Source organism: Daldinia decipiens (assembly GCF_022478715.1).
Source record: "Daldinia decipiens strain CBS 113046 unplaced genomic scaffold F4813scaffold_32, whole genome shotgun sequence".
NCBI classification, from domain to species: domain Eukaryota; kingdom Fungi; phylum Ascomycota; class Sordariomycetes; order Xylariales; family Hypoxylaceae; genus Daldinia; species Daldinia decipiens.
In genome coordinates, this window is record NW_026054575.1 from 213,763 (window position 1) to 226,682 (window position 12,920).

The 12,920-nt window shown below is 46.0% G+C and overlaps 5 protein-coding genes across 5 annotated transcripts; 4 read left to right on the forward strand and 1 right to left on the reverse strand.

Annotated features, from left to right (window-relative positions):
* The first annotated feature begins 1,139 nt into the window (after positions 1–1,139).
* F4813DRAFT_368529 (Aldo/keto reductase) lies at positions 1,140–2,706 on the forward strand. The gene is made up of 2 exons (XM_049244317.1): positions 1,140–1,481; positions 1,547–2,706. The coding sequence occupies exons 1-2, from the start codon at positions 1,317–1,319 to the stop codon at positions 2,465–2,467; spliced, it is 1,086 nt and encodes a 361-aa protein (XP_049097035.1). The 5' UTR covers positions 1,140–1,316; the 3' UTR covers positions 2,468–2,706.
* A 510-nt stretch (positions 2,707–3,216) lies between these two features.
* Positions 3,217–4,288, forward strand: F4813DRAFT_368530 (uncharacterized protein). The gene has a single exon (XM_049244318.1). It carries the CDS (start codon positions 3,788–3,790, stop codon positions 4,046–4,048), a length of 261 nt encoding a protein of 86 aa, XP_049097036.1. The 5' UTR covers positions 3,217–3,787; the 3' UTR covers positions 4,049–4,288.
* A 181-nt stretch (positions 4,289–4,469) lies between these two features.
* Positions 4,470–6,687, forward strand: F4813DRAFT_368531 (uncharacterized protein). The gene is made up of 3 exons (XM_049244319.1): positions 4,470–4,685; positions 4,772–6,079; positions 6,139–6,687. The coding sequence occupies exons 1-3, from the start codon at positions 4,662–4,664 to the stop codon at positions 6,256–6,258; spliced, it is 1,452 nt and encodes a 483-aa protein (XP_049097037.1). The 5' UTR covers positions 4,470–4,661; the 3' UTR covers positions 6,259–6,687.
* Positions 6,688–7,075: 388 nt separating this feature from the next.
* On the forward strand, positions 7,076–9,424 carry F4813DRAFT_368533 (PLC-like phosphodiesterase). Its single transcript, XM_049244320.1, has one exon. It carries the CDS (start codon positions 7,784–7,786, stop codon positions 8,933–8,935), a length of 1,152 nt encoding a protein of 383 aa, XP_049097038.1. The 5' UTR covers positions 7,076–7,783; the 3' UTR covers positions 8,936–9,424.
* A 44-nt stretch (positions 9,425–9,468) lies between these two features.
* On the reverse strand, positions 9,469–12,734 carry F4813DRAFT_368536 (THO complex subunit 1 transcription elongation factor-domain-containing protein). Its single transcript, XM_049244321.1, has 6 exons — positions 12,602–12,734; positions 12,197–12,540; positions 11,322–12,137; positions 11,106–11,264; positions 10,166–11,056; positions 9,469–10,107 (listed from the first exon to the last, which is right to left on the reverse strand). Exons 2-6 carry the CDS (start codon positions 12,473–12,475, stop codon positions 9,730–9,732), a joined length of 2,523 nt encoding a protein of 840 aa, XP_049097039.1. The 5' UTR covers positions 12,476–12,540; positions 12,602–12,734; the 3' UTR covers positions 9,469–9,729.
* Positions 12,735–12,920: the final 186 nt, after the last annotated feature.

The following is a 12,920-nucleotide window of genomic DNA, read 5'->3' on the forward strand; positions in this document are numbered from 1 at the left end:
CTATTAACTACCGATGGCGACTATAAATATAAGTTAAGTTTCTCGTTGAAGATATTGTTTGGATATCAATCATATTATCATATAATTCAGTCATCAGTCAACTCTGCATCTAATATTTAATAACAATATTTGATAACCTAGGTTAGGTTAGAGCTTCGAGTCTAAGAGCAATACCACAAACATGTATTTCAAGTCCGGAACAACATTACTTGTCACCGCCCTCTTCTCTCACTTGGCGGCGTCGCAAGGAATCTTCAGTTGCCATACTCGAGAGGAGTGGGGATATTACCCGAAGTGCTGCATGAACATCGACGGTCAAGTCGGAACAAACTGTGAGTTTCGCATTACGCGACACTATTTTATACCCTACGAAGAAAGATAAGCGCACGTGCTAATGTATTCTCCAGGCGTCACGGCGCATCAAATGGGTGCAACGGATCCGATCTGGGAATGCAACTTATTCGTATATAATATCACGGGATGTTGTCAGTCGATTGTAAGTTCATAGACAGCCCATATACAATATACAATATACAATATACAATATACAATATACAATATACAATATACAATATATAATATACAATATACATATATTTATATGTATAAAAATGTATTTGAAAGTGCTTTAGTGCTGACCGGTATGCAGGGATACAAGAACCCGTACAATAATATCACGATCGATCTCTGCGCAACTTCAGTAGATCCACGATAAATACATACCTGTTAATACGGGGCCGGGGTTGAATAACGACTAATCGGGACGTGTAGCGGGTTAATGAAAGCAAGACGGAGATAGACATATATACGTGATGTGATTTAGGTAATGAGATGGGCTAGTAAATATTGATACATAATAATCATATAATGTTCGTGGTTCGTAAAAAGATATAGTCTTGATATATGGGGTGTGGAGTGTGCTACTTTTTATCAGTCTAGAGACTCGTAAGAAATACGACCCATACATCAATGCATTGTAAATATCATAGACCTCTGAGTACTTCACCCTAAACCCTAATGGAGATTGGTGATAACTTCACCTTATTGGCGTTAACCCCGCCATGTTACAGTTATGCCGTACAAAGGACCGTACTTCCGGTTAGTGTCCGGGGGAGGGGAATTTGGAGTTCAGCCAGAATGGAGGGTAACTGGAGCATATCAAAGTAACCTTTAATATTTATATTATATACTATATACGTTAGGTATATAATACCTAAGATCGGCTAGAAAGGAGCATCGACTGCTTCTCACCATCAATTAACATTTGCTAAAACATCCTGACCTGTTATACTGCTCGAGCTTTGATCATATTCACTATGTCTACTACTACCCTTCCCTTATCTTTAAAGGAGTCTCTAGACAACACCAAAGTCGAATACCGTCGACTCGGTACCAGTGGTCTAAAGATATCAGTCCCTATATTCGGGTGCATGAGTTTTGGTGATACTAAAGCGCAATCATGGGCTCTCGACGAAGCAGATGCAAGTGACATTAGACGAATAACCAGTTACTATCCATCTATGGCTCCGCTAACATTATACTACAGGCTCTGCCTCTACTTAAGGCCGCCTACGATAAAGGCTTAAACACCTGGGACACAGCTAATGTCTACTCTCAAGGCGCCAGCGAAGTTATCGTGGGGAAAGCTCTCAAGAAATACAATATTCCGCGAGAGAAGGTCATCATCGCAACCAAGTGCTTCTGGGCCGTCGGTGAAACCCCTGACGTCCGTCATTACGTCTGCGGGGAAGCCGTCAACAGCTCCAAGGACTACGTCAACCAGTACGGGCTATCCCGCGCCGCCATCTTCAACGCCGTGAACGCTTCCCTGAAGCGCCTAGACACGGAGTACATCGACCTACTCCAGATCCACCGCTTCGACCCCAACACTCCTATCGAAGAGACCATGAAGGCGCTCGACGACCTCGTTCAGTCGGGCAAGGTGCGCTATATAGGGGCTAGCTCGATGTGGGCGGTTAACTTCGCGCGGATGCAGTTCGTCGCGGAGAAGAACGGCTGGACTAAGTTCATTTCCATGCAGAATCACTATAACCTGCTGTATCGCGAGGAGGAGCGTGAGATGAACCGCTTCTGCAACGACACCGGCGTCGGCCTGATCCCCTGGGCGCCGCTATGCCGCGGTCACCTCGCGCGCGCGCCCGCGGACTTCGGCTCCACGGAGCGCAGCAAGCTCGAGAAGGACACCTCGCCGGGTTCGCACGGGACCGTCGAGCCCGACCTAACCATCATCAAGCGTGTGCAGGAGATCGCCGATAAGCGAGGCTGGAAGATGTCGCATGTAGCGCTCGCCTGGATCAACAAACGAGTCTCTAGCCCCATCATCGGCTTCTCGAGCATAGCTCGGATCGACGAGGCCCTTGGTGCGAAGGGCAAGGCCCTGACGGATGAGGAGGAGAAGTACTTGGAAGAGCTGTACCAGCCGAAGCAGATTTCTGGCCATGCTTAGGCGTGATGTACGTATGGGAGCTTGTATATGCGTCGGTATTGGTGCTATGGAAAGCTTGCGTGGTATAAGCGCGGGTTGAACGCACGCTGGTTGGAATATGTAAAGTATTAAGGGTAGAACATGGTTATATAAAGCTACCTACTTAGGTACGGTCTGGTTTTGACTATCAATTTATGTTTACGTGAAACTACATTATATTTTACTTGCGTATAGTAGGATATTATATTCATCTATAGCAGTTGTCAAGACTATGTCCCTACGTCTTGACCCCTTTTGGTCCAGATTTTGATAATGATATTTACATGTTGGCAGCGGTGCTTTTTGTTTCACGAAATATCAGACAGAACATGAATTACTTCTCTGCTAGGAGGTGGGATTCCACTCCACCCCTATCCCATGTAAGTCATAAATCGGGGTTTACTTGTATGGTCGTATGCATGTCCTAGGCTAACAGTTGAATAGTATCAACAATATTTCTTCGTTGGCTTTCCAGAGAAAGGCCCTTTTCGGTTTGTTATGTGACGTTGAATGCCCTCCTAATATGCAGTGTCAAAAACGTAGTACAGAAAATTGATTGTCGGCAAAGACATTGATGTCCACTCTCTGGCTACTTTCTTTACCGTGTCGCTTTCCAGAAACAAGGCTGTAGGAGTTAGTCATTCGCACATGGAAGGCTTAAGATGTTTACAAGCGAGAACGAGCACTTTGCTTCCCCCCCTTTGTGTCAAACAAACTTGTTTTTAAGAACACTTCCTTTCTTAGGTATGGTCTTCCTCCGATGTCTATATAAACCATTGGATATTCTGAATAAGATGTCTATACAAGCACTGCATATACAGCAACTTGACAGCTTACGAAAACCCCTTCATACACTACGTTCATACTAAACTCCTATTTCCCACAAAGTTCACAGCAAGAAATCAAGATACAACAAACGTCCGTCATGGCTTGCATGAAACCGACTACTGACAAGACTGCGGTCTCCGAAATCAGTGACACGGACGCCAAAAATCGAGAGTTCGTAGAGCTCTGCGGCTTCCGTACTGAAGCAACTGGCCCTGTCCTCGCGGACTTAGCACAGAAGCTCACCCGGGCGTACCCAGTCAGCAAAGACGTTATAAACCATCCCTCCGTGACATTTGAACCGTTCTATTTCTTTTTCTACGGCTCGCTCCAGGCTAAGAAAACTCTAGTAAGCGTGTGCGACCTAGATGATGAGAACCCAACCCTAATCCCGGCGTCCATCAAGGGTTGGAGAAGTAAGTAAATATCACACCCGTTCGTACACGATAACAACTGCTAACTCGAGACGCTTTAGCCATGATGTGGGGTTCCTTTCCCGCTTTAGTTCCCGCGGAAGGCAACGAGGTGAAGGGCATGTGCTGGAAGTGCGAGTCCCCGGAATACGTGGGCTCGCTCCGTAGATACGAGACCGATGCTTATCGCATGGAAGTCTGCAAGATCACCACAGATGAGGGCGAAGTGATCGAGAACGGCCGGATTTTTGTGTCCACGGATCTGGAGAATCTACACGAGGGCGGCTTTGATCTCCAGTCGTACATTTGTCATGCAAACTTTTAAGGGCCGTTTGAGATCCCTGAGATGAAGAACTCAGCGAAGGAATTAGCCACACTGCAAAGCTGCTTATGAGATTGGCTCCTGATGCAGCTGTGGAGGGTATGCTATTCCCAAAACTGGGTATGATCTCATTGTTGATTGTACCTATTAATTAGAAATAATAAGAAAATCTCAAATACTAAGGAATTATTGTTTTGGCATGTAAAAGAATAAGGGAATTGTTACATAGGTAGGTATGTAAAGTTGATCAATGCCTATGGAACCCCTGAATTGCTGTACATAGTATAAAAAAGGTACCTGGTACTTCTGTAAAGTGACTGGTGGGGCTGGGTTAGGTTGAACAGTGGATCTTAGGTATGTATCTACCTAACCTAGGTTAGTGGACAGCCCTGAGGCAGAGAGGTTGCAAGAACATTCTCGATAACGATAAACCCCCCCCCAATCAATAAATCCCCAATCGCGGATCGCGGGGTAAATATTCCAACTTTACATACAAGAGCTTCTGTCTACAGAGATTCTGTTTACGAATTGTCTCTTATATCTTTCCAACTTGCAATTCCTGGATATCGCGGGAGGAAACTACCTTTTAGATACCTAGCTATATACCTCCATCAAAATGCCTGTGGATTATAGCAAGTGGGTAAGTACATGAAGCTATCTTACCTCGTGTCTCGCGAGAGAACCTGGGAGCCTCCAATGAAGCTAATATATATATCATCTTCTTAGGACGCTCTGGAGCTCAGCGATGACTCCGATATCGAAGTCCATCCCAATGTCGACAAACGCTCCTTCATTCGCGCCAAGCAGAACCAAATTCACATGGAGCGACAGCAACGTAAGCTCCAGATTGAAACCTTAAAATACGAACGTCAAATCAACGATGGGTTATTGGAGAGAATATCGAGCCTCTTAAACGCCCTGAAAGCTCATGCTGCCGAGGCAGAGACCCGGAACCCTGCCGAGGTCGCTTTCCAAGCTGTCATGGAGTCTGCCGGTAGACCAGAGGACGACAAGCCACCCGCTCGACCCCAGGGTGTCCACGCGCAAGAAGAGCAGCCTCCCACATATACGAAAATGATGGCGACTTTACTAGACCAAGTCAACAAGGAGCTCGACGAGAAGAAACCCGAGAACCGTTACAATGCCATGGTGGATAAAATCGGTGTACATCTAAACAAGGTTCAGGACTTACAACAGCAACTATTAAGCAAATTGGCAGAACTGGAGAAGGAAGAAAGCCGCAAGATTACAAGCGATGGCATCCACACGGGGTTTGATAGTTCACATGTCACCAAGTCTACACCCTCTACATCCGGGGCAAAGAAACCCGACGACTCCAAAGTGGAACTTCTTAACCCCAGCTTCTCGCAGTCTAAGCCGGAAGAGTCGAAATCTTCAACCATGGAAGACGACGACGATGACAAGGAGATCACGGCGTCGCCTGATGCTCAAAAGTTCGCTAAAATAAAGGCGTCCGACTATCGAGAGAGCCATTCCTTCATTGGTACACACCCACACATTTTAACCGAGAAGGAAACCGACGGTATCCTAATCATGGCATTTGATGCCCAACTGGAAGGGAAGGATGATTTCGCACGACAATGCGTCCACCAAGCTCTTCTGTTACAGTATTGTCGCGCGTTAGGTAAGGACGGCGTTTCGCTCTTCTTCAAACGCATCACTACCAAAGGTCACCAAGCGCAGGACGTCTTCTATAAAGATGTACAAGATACGTACTACAGGATCAAGAACCGTGCGGTTGAAATTAATGCTCAGCGAGAAGCTGAAGGTGGATCTGGAGAAGGAGTGGAACAAATCCAATTGCACGCTGTGGAGCCGGGCACCGAAATCAAGATTAGGATCCCATCTGTTAAAGGAGAGGACGAAGCCGAGAAGAAAGGCCGCGAGATTTTCGAAGGATTCATCCCGGAAATGCAAAAGGCCTTAGAATCTGGCAGTTTGGATAAGGTGAACGAAGTGCTGGGCAAATTGAAGGTTGAAGATGCCGAGGAAATCGTTGCCCTTCTCAGCGAAGTAAGATGTCTTATCCATTGTCAAAATATATGTACGACGGCTTACTAACAAATTTACAGGCTGGAATCCTGAGCGTGGAGGAACAAATAATAGATGCCACTACGGAGGCAGGACAAAAACATCTGAAAGAGATGGAAGAACAAGCGGCACTAGAGTCGTATGCGGACGATCCGGAGTAATTGTGTTGCCTTGACTATATCTTGGCGGTGAAATAGGTTTTCGATGACGAAAAGCATAAGGACGTGATAAGCTCAAGGTAAACCTTGACGCCTGCGGGTTTATTGTGGCTGTAACGATAAGCATACGGGCGAATTGGCTAGGAATACCAATATGGTTTAATAGAGGTATTTAGATTGTAATGTTTTTGCTTGCTCCCTTGACGTATGGTGCTTTTTGAAAGATCTCTTAAGGTTAGTACGGAACAGAATGATTTAATAACCCCCTTTGAGTTTACTTGAGACTTGGCCTGGAGATTAAACGTATTTTATATTACCAGGATAAACCACTACACTGAAAGGGTATCTGAGTTAATGGTTCAGAAATGCCAACACCCACTCCGGATTATCTTTAGTTATATTAATTGATCCAAGTTACGCTATCTTCAATAGTTTGCCCATGGCGTAGAAAATGCATAATAGCCAACGGATAACTATCATTACGTACGGAGCCGTCTTTACGATGAGAACTTGCGCGGCAACATACATACCTGGGGGCTGAGGCTTGCGTGGTTTGACGGGTCCCGGACGGTTGGGACCCTGAATATGGAGAAGTCGTCCAATGGGAAAATTGCAGATCAGGGAAAAGATAAAAATAGGACAGGGGCGAGGTACAACTACGTAATGCCGCTGCAGTATGTACTATATACCTATGTATGCAAGTAGCAGGGTTCCATTTGTGTACAACTCGTAGGTTGCACAAGCCACTTAAGTGCATACATAGGTACATACATTACATAAGAGGTACCTAATACAGGTTATACAAACAATACCAACCATTCAACTTTTTATTCCTACCACCTTTTTTTCTTCCTTCTGTTACTGCCTCTTTCACAGAGGGAAAACAAGGCCAATCGCTACTTGTAGGTATCTTCGGCCATCCAAGTACCGCATAATCGGAATCATTACCTTAGGTACCTAGGTAGCTAAATCCAAAACCGGCCAGCTTGCCATGGCTTGCTACGACATCAAGCTGCGCCGGCAAGGCCTTGGTTCGTTTCAAGTCTTAAAGAGGCTGACGACGCAAAGCTCGACGACCCTCGCGTCCCGTGGAGGCGCAGTCGACGGGTTGCCGACCCACGAGCTGGGCACCCCACAAAACACGAACCATTCATGGTCGATCTAGAGCCTCTTGAAGCCCGCTGCGGACAGGGATCGTCTTGATGGACAATGCATCTTTTCTCTTTTGTCCTACTATGGTACTGTTTTATTTGCGATGGTTGGGTTTCGTGCGAGGCTCTCTTCCTCTCTCTCTCTCCTGGCCAACTTTAAAACATATACGATACGAAGTAGATCTCTTTGTATTTTAAGATACATAGGTAGTATAAGATAATACTTACCTACTCCCCGTTACCTCCTGTCCGGTAGGTATATGTCTCTTCCCCTTTTCTATTATTCCGTCGTCTGTTCTGTCTATATACTGTTAGAACAGTAAATAGTAGTTATTCTTTCCCCCCCCTTTAACTATCCAGTACATATCTAAGACAACATGTTTCCTTCGTTATCTACATTCTTCACTGTCACCGCCGCCTTGACGGTGCCGGTTTATTCCCTGCCGCAGGATGGCAGTTATGATGGTGGATACGGGGGTTCGGTCTCTTCCTTCGCTTCAGTAACCCCCAGTTCGACGGCGTCCGCCTCTGCCGCCTCTTCGACGACCGCTTGCAACAACTCGCCCAACTTATGCAGCCGCTCGTATAGTGATATCACTCATATGGGAGCCCACGACTCTTCCTTTCTCCGAGACGAAAGCACGAGTAATTCAATAGCTGGTAACCAGTACTTCAATGCTACTGTTGCTCTAGATGCAGGGATCCGATTGTTGCAGGCCCAGGTTCATGATCTGAATGGCGCCATCGAACTATGCCATACGTCTTGCAGTTTACTCGATGCCGGGACCCTTCAGACTTGGCTAGCCTCCATTAAGTCGTGGATGGATTCTCACCCGAACGAAGTCGTGACCCTTCTGATTGTTAACTCTGATGGCAAGAGCGCAGCCGATTTTGGGGCCGTCTTCAGTGGCTCGGGTATCAATACATATGGATACGCGCATTCGGGGACTACATGGCCGACGTTACAGGAAATGATCAGTGCGAATACGCGACTGGTGACTTTCATCGCATCTATTACGGTGGATAGCCAATATCCGTATCTGTTATCCGAGTTTGACCATGTCTTTGAGACATCGTTCGAGGTAACATCACTCTCGGGCTTCAACTGTACTCTCGATCGCCCATCCTCCCAGAGCTCGGCCGGCGCTGCCATCCAGGCTGGGATGCTGCCTCTCATGAATCACTTTGCATACAACTTGCTCGGCGCTTCGATTATGGTCCCCAATTCGGACAATATCACGATCACGAACAGCCCGTCAACCTCCACCGCAGGCAACTTGGGTCTGCATGCTCAAACATGTAACGAGCAGTGGGGTATCAAGCCCGTGTTCGTACTGGTTGATTTCTTTAACGAGGGGCCGGCAATCGAGACAGCAGATAACTTGAACAGCATCACCGCTGTTGGTCGATCTAATGCTGGCATAACTGCAACGGTTGCGACAGCTACTGCTAACCCGAGACATCAGGGTCTCGGACTTGGCACCGAGGCCTTAGTTGCTTTCCTAATAGCCTCCTTGTTACTTGTCTGATAGGCCGATCTGGATATCACAAGATAGAAAAGGCCAGTCCCCTGGCTCTCATTGTTTTACTGCATAGCCGTGGCGTTTCGTTGTTTTTGGAGCATAGGGTACGGGGCCAAAAATGGGCTTGGAATGCTCTTTATACCAAGAATGAGCTCTACAGTTTGAGACCTCGTGGTATGTAGGTACAGATATTAGGGACATAATATACCCTGATTAGTATTTAACTACCTACCTAACCTAGTTTCCGAGTCTTGTCTATTGTCAACTATGTGAAATTGTAATGTAAAGTTGGTCTTGGTAGAATGAGTAACCTACCTCATAATTCTCATTCTTAGGTAGTCATATTATCGTGTAGACTACCTTTGTTTGACCTTAAAACCAATGACTCGTCTTAATTGCTTAGATACCTAACCTAGGTAGGTACCTAGGTAGCCAATACGACATGGACATATGGAACTGGTACTTTACAAATTACTAGGTTAGGTTACATGTAGTCAGTTAATAGATATATAGATCACGCTTTTATATCTCAAGAAAAGTAACCCCTAATAATAGGATCAATTGCATGGGTATCTTGAATGACTACTAATAACATGTCTATTCGAACCCGGGCCCCTTCTCGTTCTATTTATGACCAACCTACTTTGTTTGTAGGGACTAAACCGACTTAAAGGTGAGCACCGACGGTGGAATATTCACCTAACGCATATCCCCGAAGCCCTATTCGCGTTGGCATAAACTGAGATATTACACCCCTACCCTTCATTGCGCTGACTCTCCCGAGGGAAACCATCGACATCCTACGGTGGTGTCTCCTCGCTATTTACCACGTCCTCCATCGCTACATCGTCGGCCGCGACTGCGCCATTTGTTTTGCCGTTGACGTCCTCTACTTCTGCTTCTATCTCTGCCTCTGCCTCCGGCTCTCCTGAGGTTCCATAGATGAATTCTTCGAGGGCTTTGTATGTCTCGTCTAAATTGTCGTTCGTAATGATGGCATCATAAATTTCTCCAGAATTGGAGTGCTCGATATCCTCCTGGGCGGTCTTCAGTATGCCTTCCAGGTCTTCTTCTGCTATGCCGGAATTCTTTAGCCGTGCCTCGAGCTCCTCGATGCTAGGTGGCGTGATGAAGATGATCCGCGCAGAGTAGCCATTGTCTTTGGCCAGTTGGGCACGCTGGAATACGGTTAGTAAGATCTGGGTATATAGCGTACATGAATGAATTTGGACTTACCTCGCAGTCTAATTGGATGATGGGGACTTTTCCGGTCTCCTCTAAAGCTTCAGCTAGCTTCCGGTTCGTTCCGTATTGGACTCCGTCTCGTTCGACGAACTCCATAAAGTAGTCATTCTCTAATATATGATTGAATTCCGCGGTATCTACGAAATTGTAATGCTGGCCGTTGACTTCTTCATCCTTGGGAGCTCGGGTAGTATGCGAGACGACTTTTCCGAATACGCTCTTATGGTCTTCTAAGAGCTTTGAGAGTAATGTCGACTTGCCGGCTTTGCTTGGTCCTGTCAAAATGATTGGCCGTCTGTCTTCCGGTATTTGGTCGTTTTCGGTTATTTCTTCTTCACCGTCATCTGAGCTTGGCTGCTCCTGAAAGATGACATCAACCTTTTGCCAATCGTCGATCTTGTCAAAGACGGAAAGCTTTGATCTCCGAGCAATTCTAAGAGCTCTCCAAGTCTTGCTAGCTTTAGCATCAAGTATCTCCGACTTCTCCTTCTCGCTTTTCGCGAAGTCGAGATCGAGGTCGTCCGCTTCTATCTTCTCCTTGAAGACACCCAGATCAGGAAGTCTCCATCTTTCTGGATCTTTCAACTTCTCCATTGCTGTTTCACTGTCCTCTTCCTTTAGAAAATCCAGAGAGAGTGATCCCATGGGCACAGGGCGCAGCCTCTTATTAGTTGCGATGCGCTTTGCACTAGCCTTCCCCTCCGCGAAATCGGTAGGCGAAAGGGGATCCCGCTTTATGGGTGGGCAACTTTCAACTTTCCACCGGGCCCAATTCTTGTCTCTCGAGATTACGCTCTCAATCACACGATGAAAGAAGAATCCATCAGAGTCAGCTTGCATATAGAGCACTATCCTATCCCTCATGGCCGATGTCCATTTTGCCTGAGGATGGTTAATAATTTTAGGCTGTGATGATTATGAGTGGACTTACATCTTCTTCTCCCAGCTTTTGGTCACCGTATATTACTGACCTGTTCTGGACTTTGATCTTGGCAAGTTTTGCCTTGGCCTGGGGAGTGAGCGATAGAAGAAATTCTAAGACGATAAATGCTTGTATAAGAATGTGACGCCTGAAATATAGGTCGCTCATCTAAATAATAGTTAGACATGGCTCTACTAGCTAGGTTCCGTAAGATATAGCACGTACCTCTAGTTCGAAAAGCTCTCTACTTGTGAGGTACTTAGGATTATTTGTGCTACTGCGGAGATCGTCATCTCCTTCGCCATGCTTTCTCTTTTGAGGTATCTTGCTCTCATCAGAACCCTTTGTACTTCTCTGGAGTTTCGCGACTGTATCAAATGCAGACATGGTGGCCTCTAGACCAGCCTTGAACTTTGCTAAGTGTGTAGAATCAAAGAGGACCGTGGGTTGACTGAAGTAGTGTTGGAGCGACCAGAATATAGGATAGAGAGCATTCGCATCGAGGGATTTCTCGGGCGTTGGCTTGTTCTTGCCATCGAATGAGACCGCTTTAGCCGTAGACTTATTTTCGTCTTTTCCATCTCTTGTCGTGTCAATTTCCATATCCACGGCCATATTATCTGTTGAGTCGTCTGGCTGGATTGGTGTCTCCTCAAATGAGGTAACATTCTCGACATGGTATTCTCCACGTAAGTTAACCGAGCTCCTATCTCCTAGGGGAAAGCATTGAAACATAAATATGAAGACTCGACCGCAAAATGCTGTGTCTTCGGCGCGCGATAGTCGGCGTAAAAGATCGTTGCAAGACCTGAGAATAACCAGCTTCTTGGAGTTTAAATGTTGTGCGATAATTTGCTCTCTTCGAGACTCAAGAAAGTCGAATATCTTCCTACACCCCTCGGTAGTTTGGCTGTCGAGTAGCTCTTCTACAAGCCAGAAAAGAAGGGCAGCGTCGCATTGCTCGTTATCAGACAGAACCGACAGGAAGTCGAAGAGATTCCAGATTTGGACGAACTCGGGGGAATCAATTGATATCCCAGCCTGGAAAGGGTCAGCAATAGGTAACAAACCACGGATACATTAAGAAGTTTACTACGAACAACTAAGCTGCTAAACACATTCCGCGCGGCCGTTTCCACGACGGCGTACTGACGAGTCTTCTCAGACGCTAGGTTCTCCGAAACATAATCCGGTGAAGCGCACGGAAATATAGTGGGAAGTTGCGCAAGTACATTCTCGAAGTCGACCTTAGTGAGTGGAGGCTCGATTGTTGTAGCCGACTTGACAGACTGCGCCTGAACTAAAGCGTCCTTCAGAAGCGCCGCAAAGGCGTCTACCTGGGGTATTTTGTGATCTAGGTGCTTCGCTGAAGGCATCATAAAAACTTGGTTGGGAATATCGTGGTTGAGGGTATTTATTAATCGTGGCCTCGAACATACGGATTCTAGCTGAATTAGATGCTAACGTCGAATATTAATAAAGAAACGCGTAGGTAATTGACGAACAAACGAATGAATAGTTGTCGAGAAGTTGTCGAATCATGTTAGATACACGGACATTGGATCGATATATTGGGTGTGAATATTGGAAATTGACAGGACGTTTTCTACGGGTTGGTCTTTGCTCAGGTTGTAGGTGTTGAGCTTGGAATAAATTGAATAGAATGGGAAGGCTGAGCTTCTGATTTAGATGTTGGTACGTTGATACCTCTTGATACTGACTAAGCTACTAAAGGTTAGATTATAGTACTTAGTGGGGTATGAATGCAGGGGTTAGAGTCATTGTGCATGGATAGCAAGTACAATGCTGTAGCATAATATGTAA

What these genes read in the sequence shown, in the direction of transcription:
- F4813DRAFT_368536 (XM_049244321.1), bottom strand. Translation starts at nt 12,475, where the DNA reads ATGATGCCTTCAGCGAAGCACCTAGATCACAAAATACCCCAGGTAGAC. An exon ending in ATGTGTTTAGCAGCTTAGTT is followed by an intron (nt 12,138 to 12,196) that starts GTTCGTAGTAAA and finishes GACCCTTTCCAG; the next exon opens with GCTGGGATATCAATTGATTC. An exon ending in GAGAGCTTTTCGAACTAGAG is followed by an intron (nt 11,265 to 11,321) that starts GTACGTGCTATA and finishes ACTATTATTTAG; the next exon opens with ATGAGCGACCTATATTTCAG.
- F4813DRAFT_368531 (XM_049244319.1), top strand. Translation starts at nt 4,662, where the DNA reads ATGCCTGTGGATTATAGCAAGTGG. An exon ending in CTGTGGATTATAGCAAGTGG is followed by an intron (nt 4,686 to 4,771) that starts GTAAGTACATGA and finishes TCATCTTCTTAG; the next exon opens with GACGCTCTGGAGCTCAGCGA. An exon ending in TCGTTGCCCTTCTCAGCGAA is followed by an intron (nt 6,080 to 6,138) that starts GTAAGATGTCTT and finishes ACAAATTTACAG; the next exon opens with GCTGGAATCCTGAGCGTGGA.
- F4813DRAFT_368529 (XM_049244317.1), top strand. Translation starts at nt 1,317, where the DNA reads ATGTCTACTACTACCCTTCCCTTATCTTTAAAGGAGTCTCTAGACAAC. An exon ending in GGGCTCTCGACGAAGCAGAT is followed by an intron (nt 1,482 to 1,546) that starts GCAAGTGACATT and finishes ATTATACTACAG; the next exon opens with GCTCTGCCTCTACTTAAGGC.
- F4813DRAFT_368533 (XM_049244320.1), top strand. Translation starts at nt 7,784, where the DNA reads ATGTTTCCTTCGTTATCTACATTCTTCACTGTCACCGCCGCCTTGACG.
- F4813DRAFT_368530 (XM_049244318.1), top strand. Translation starts at nt 3,788, where the DNA reads ATGATGTGGGGTTCCTTTCCCGCTTTAGTTCCCGCGGAAGGCAACGAG.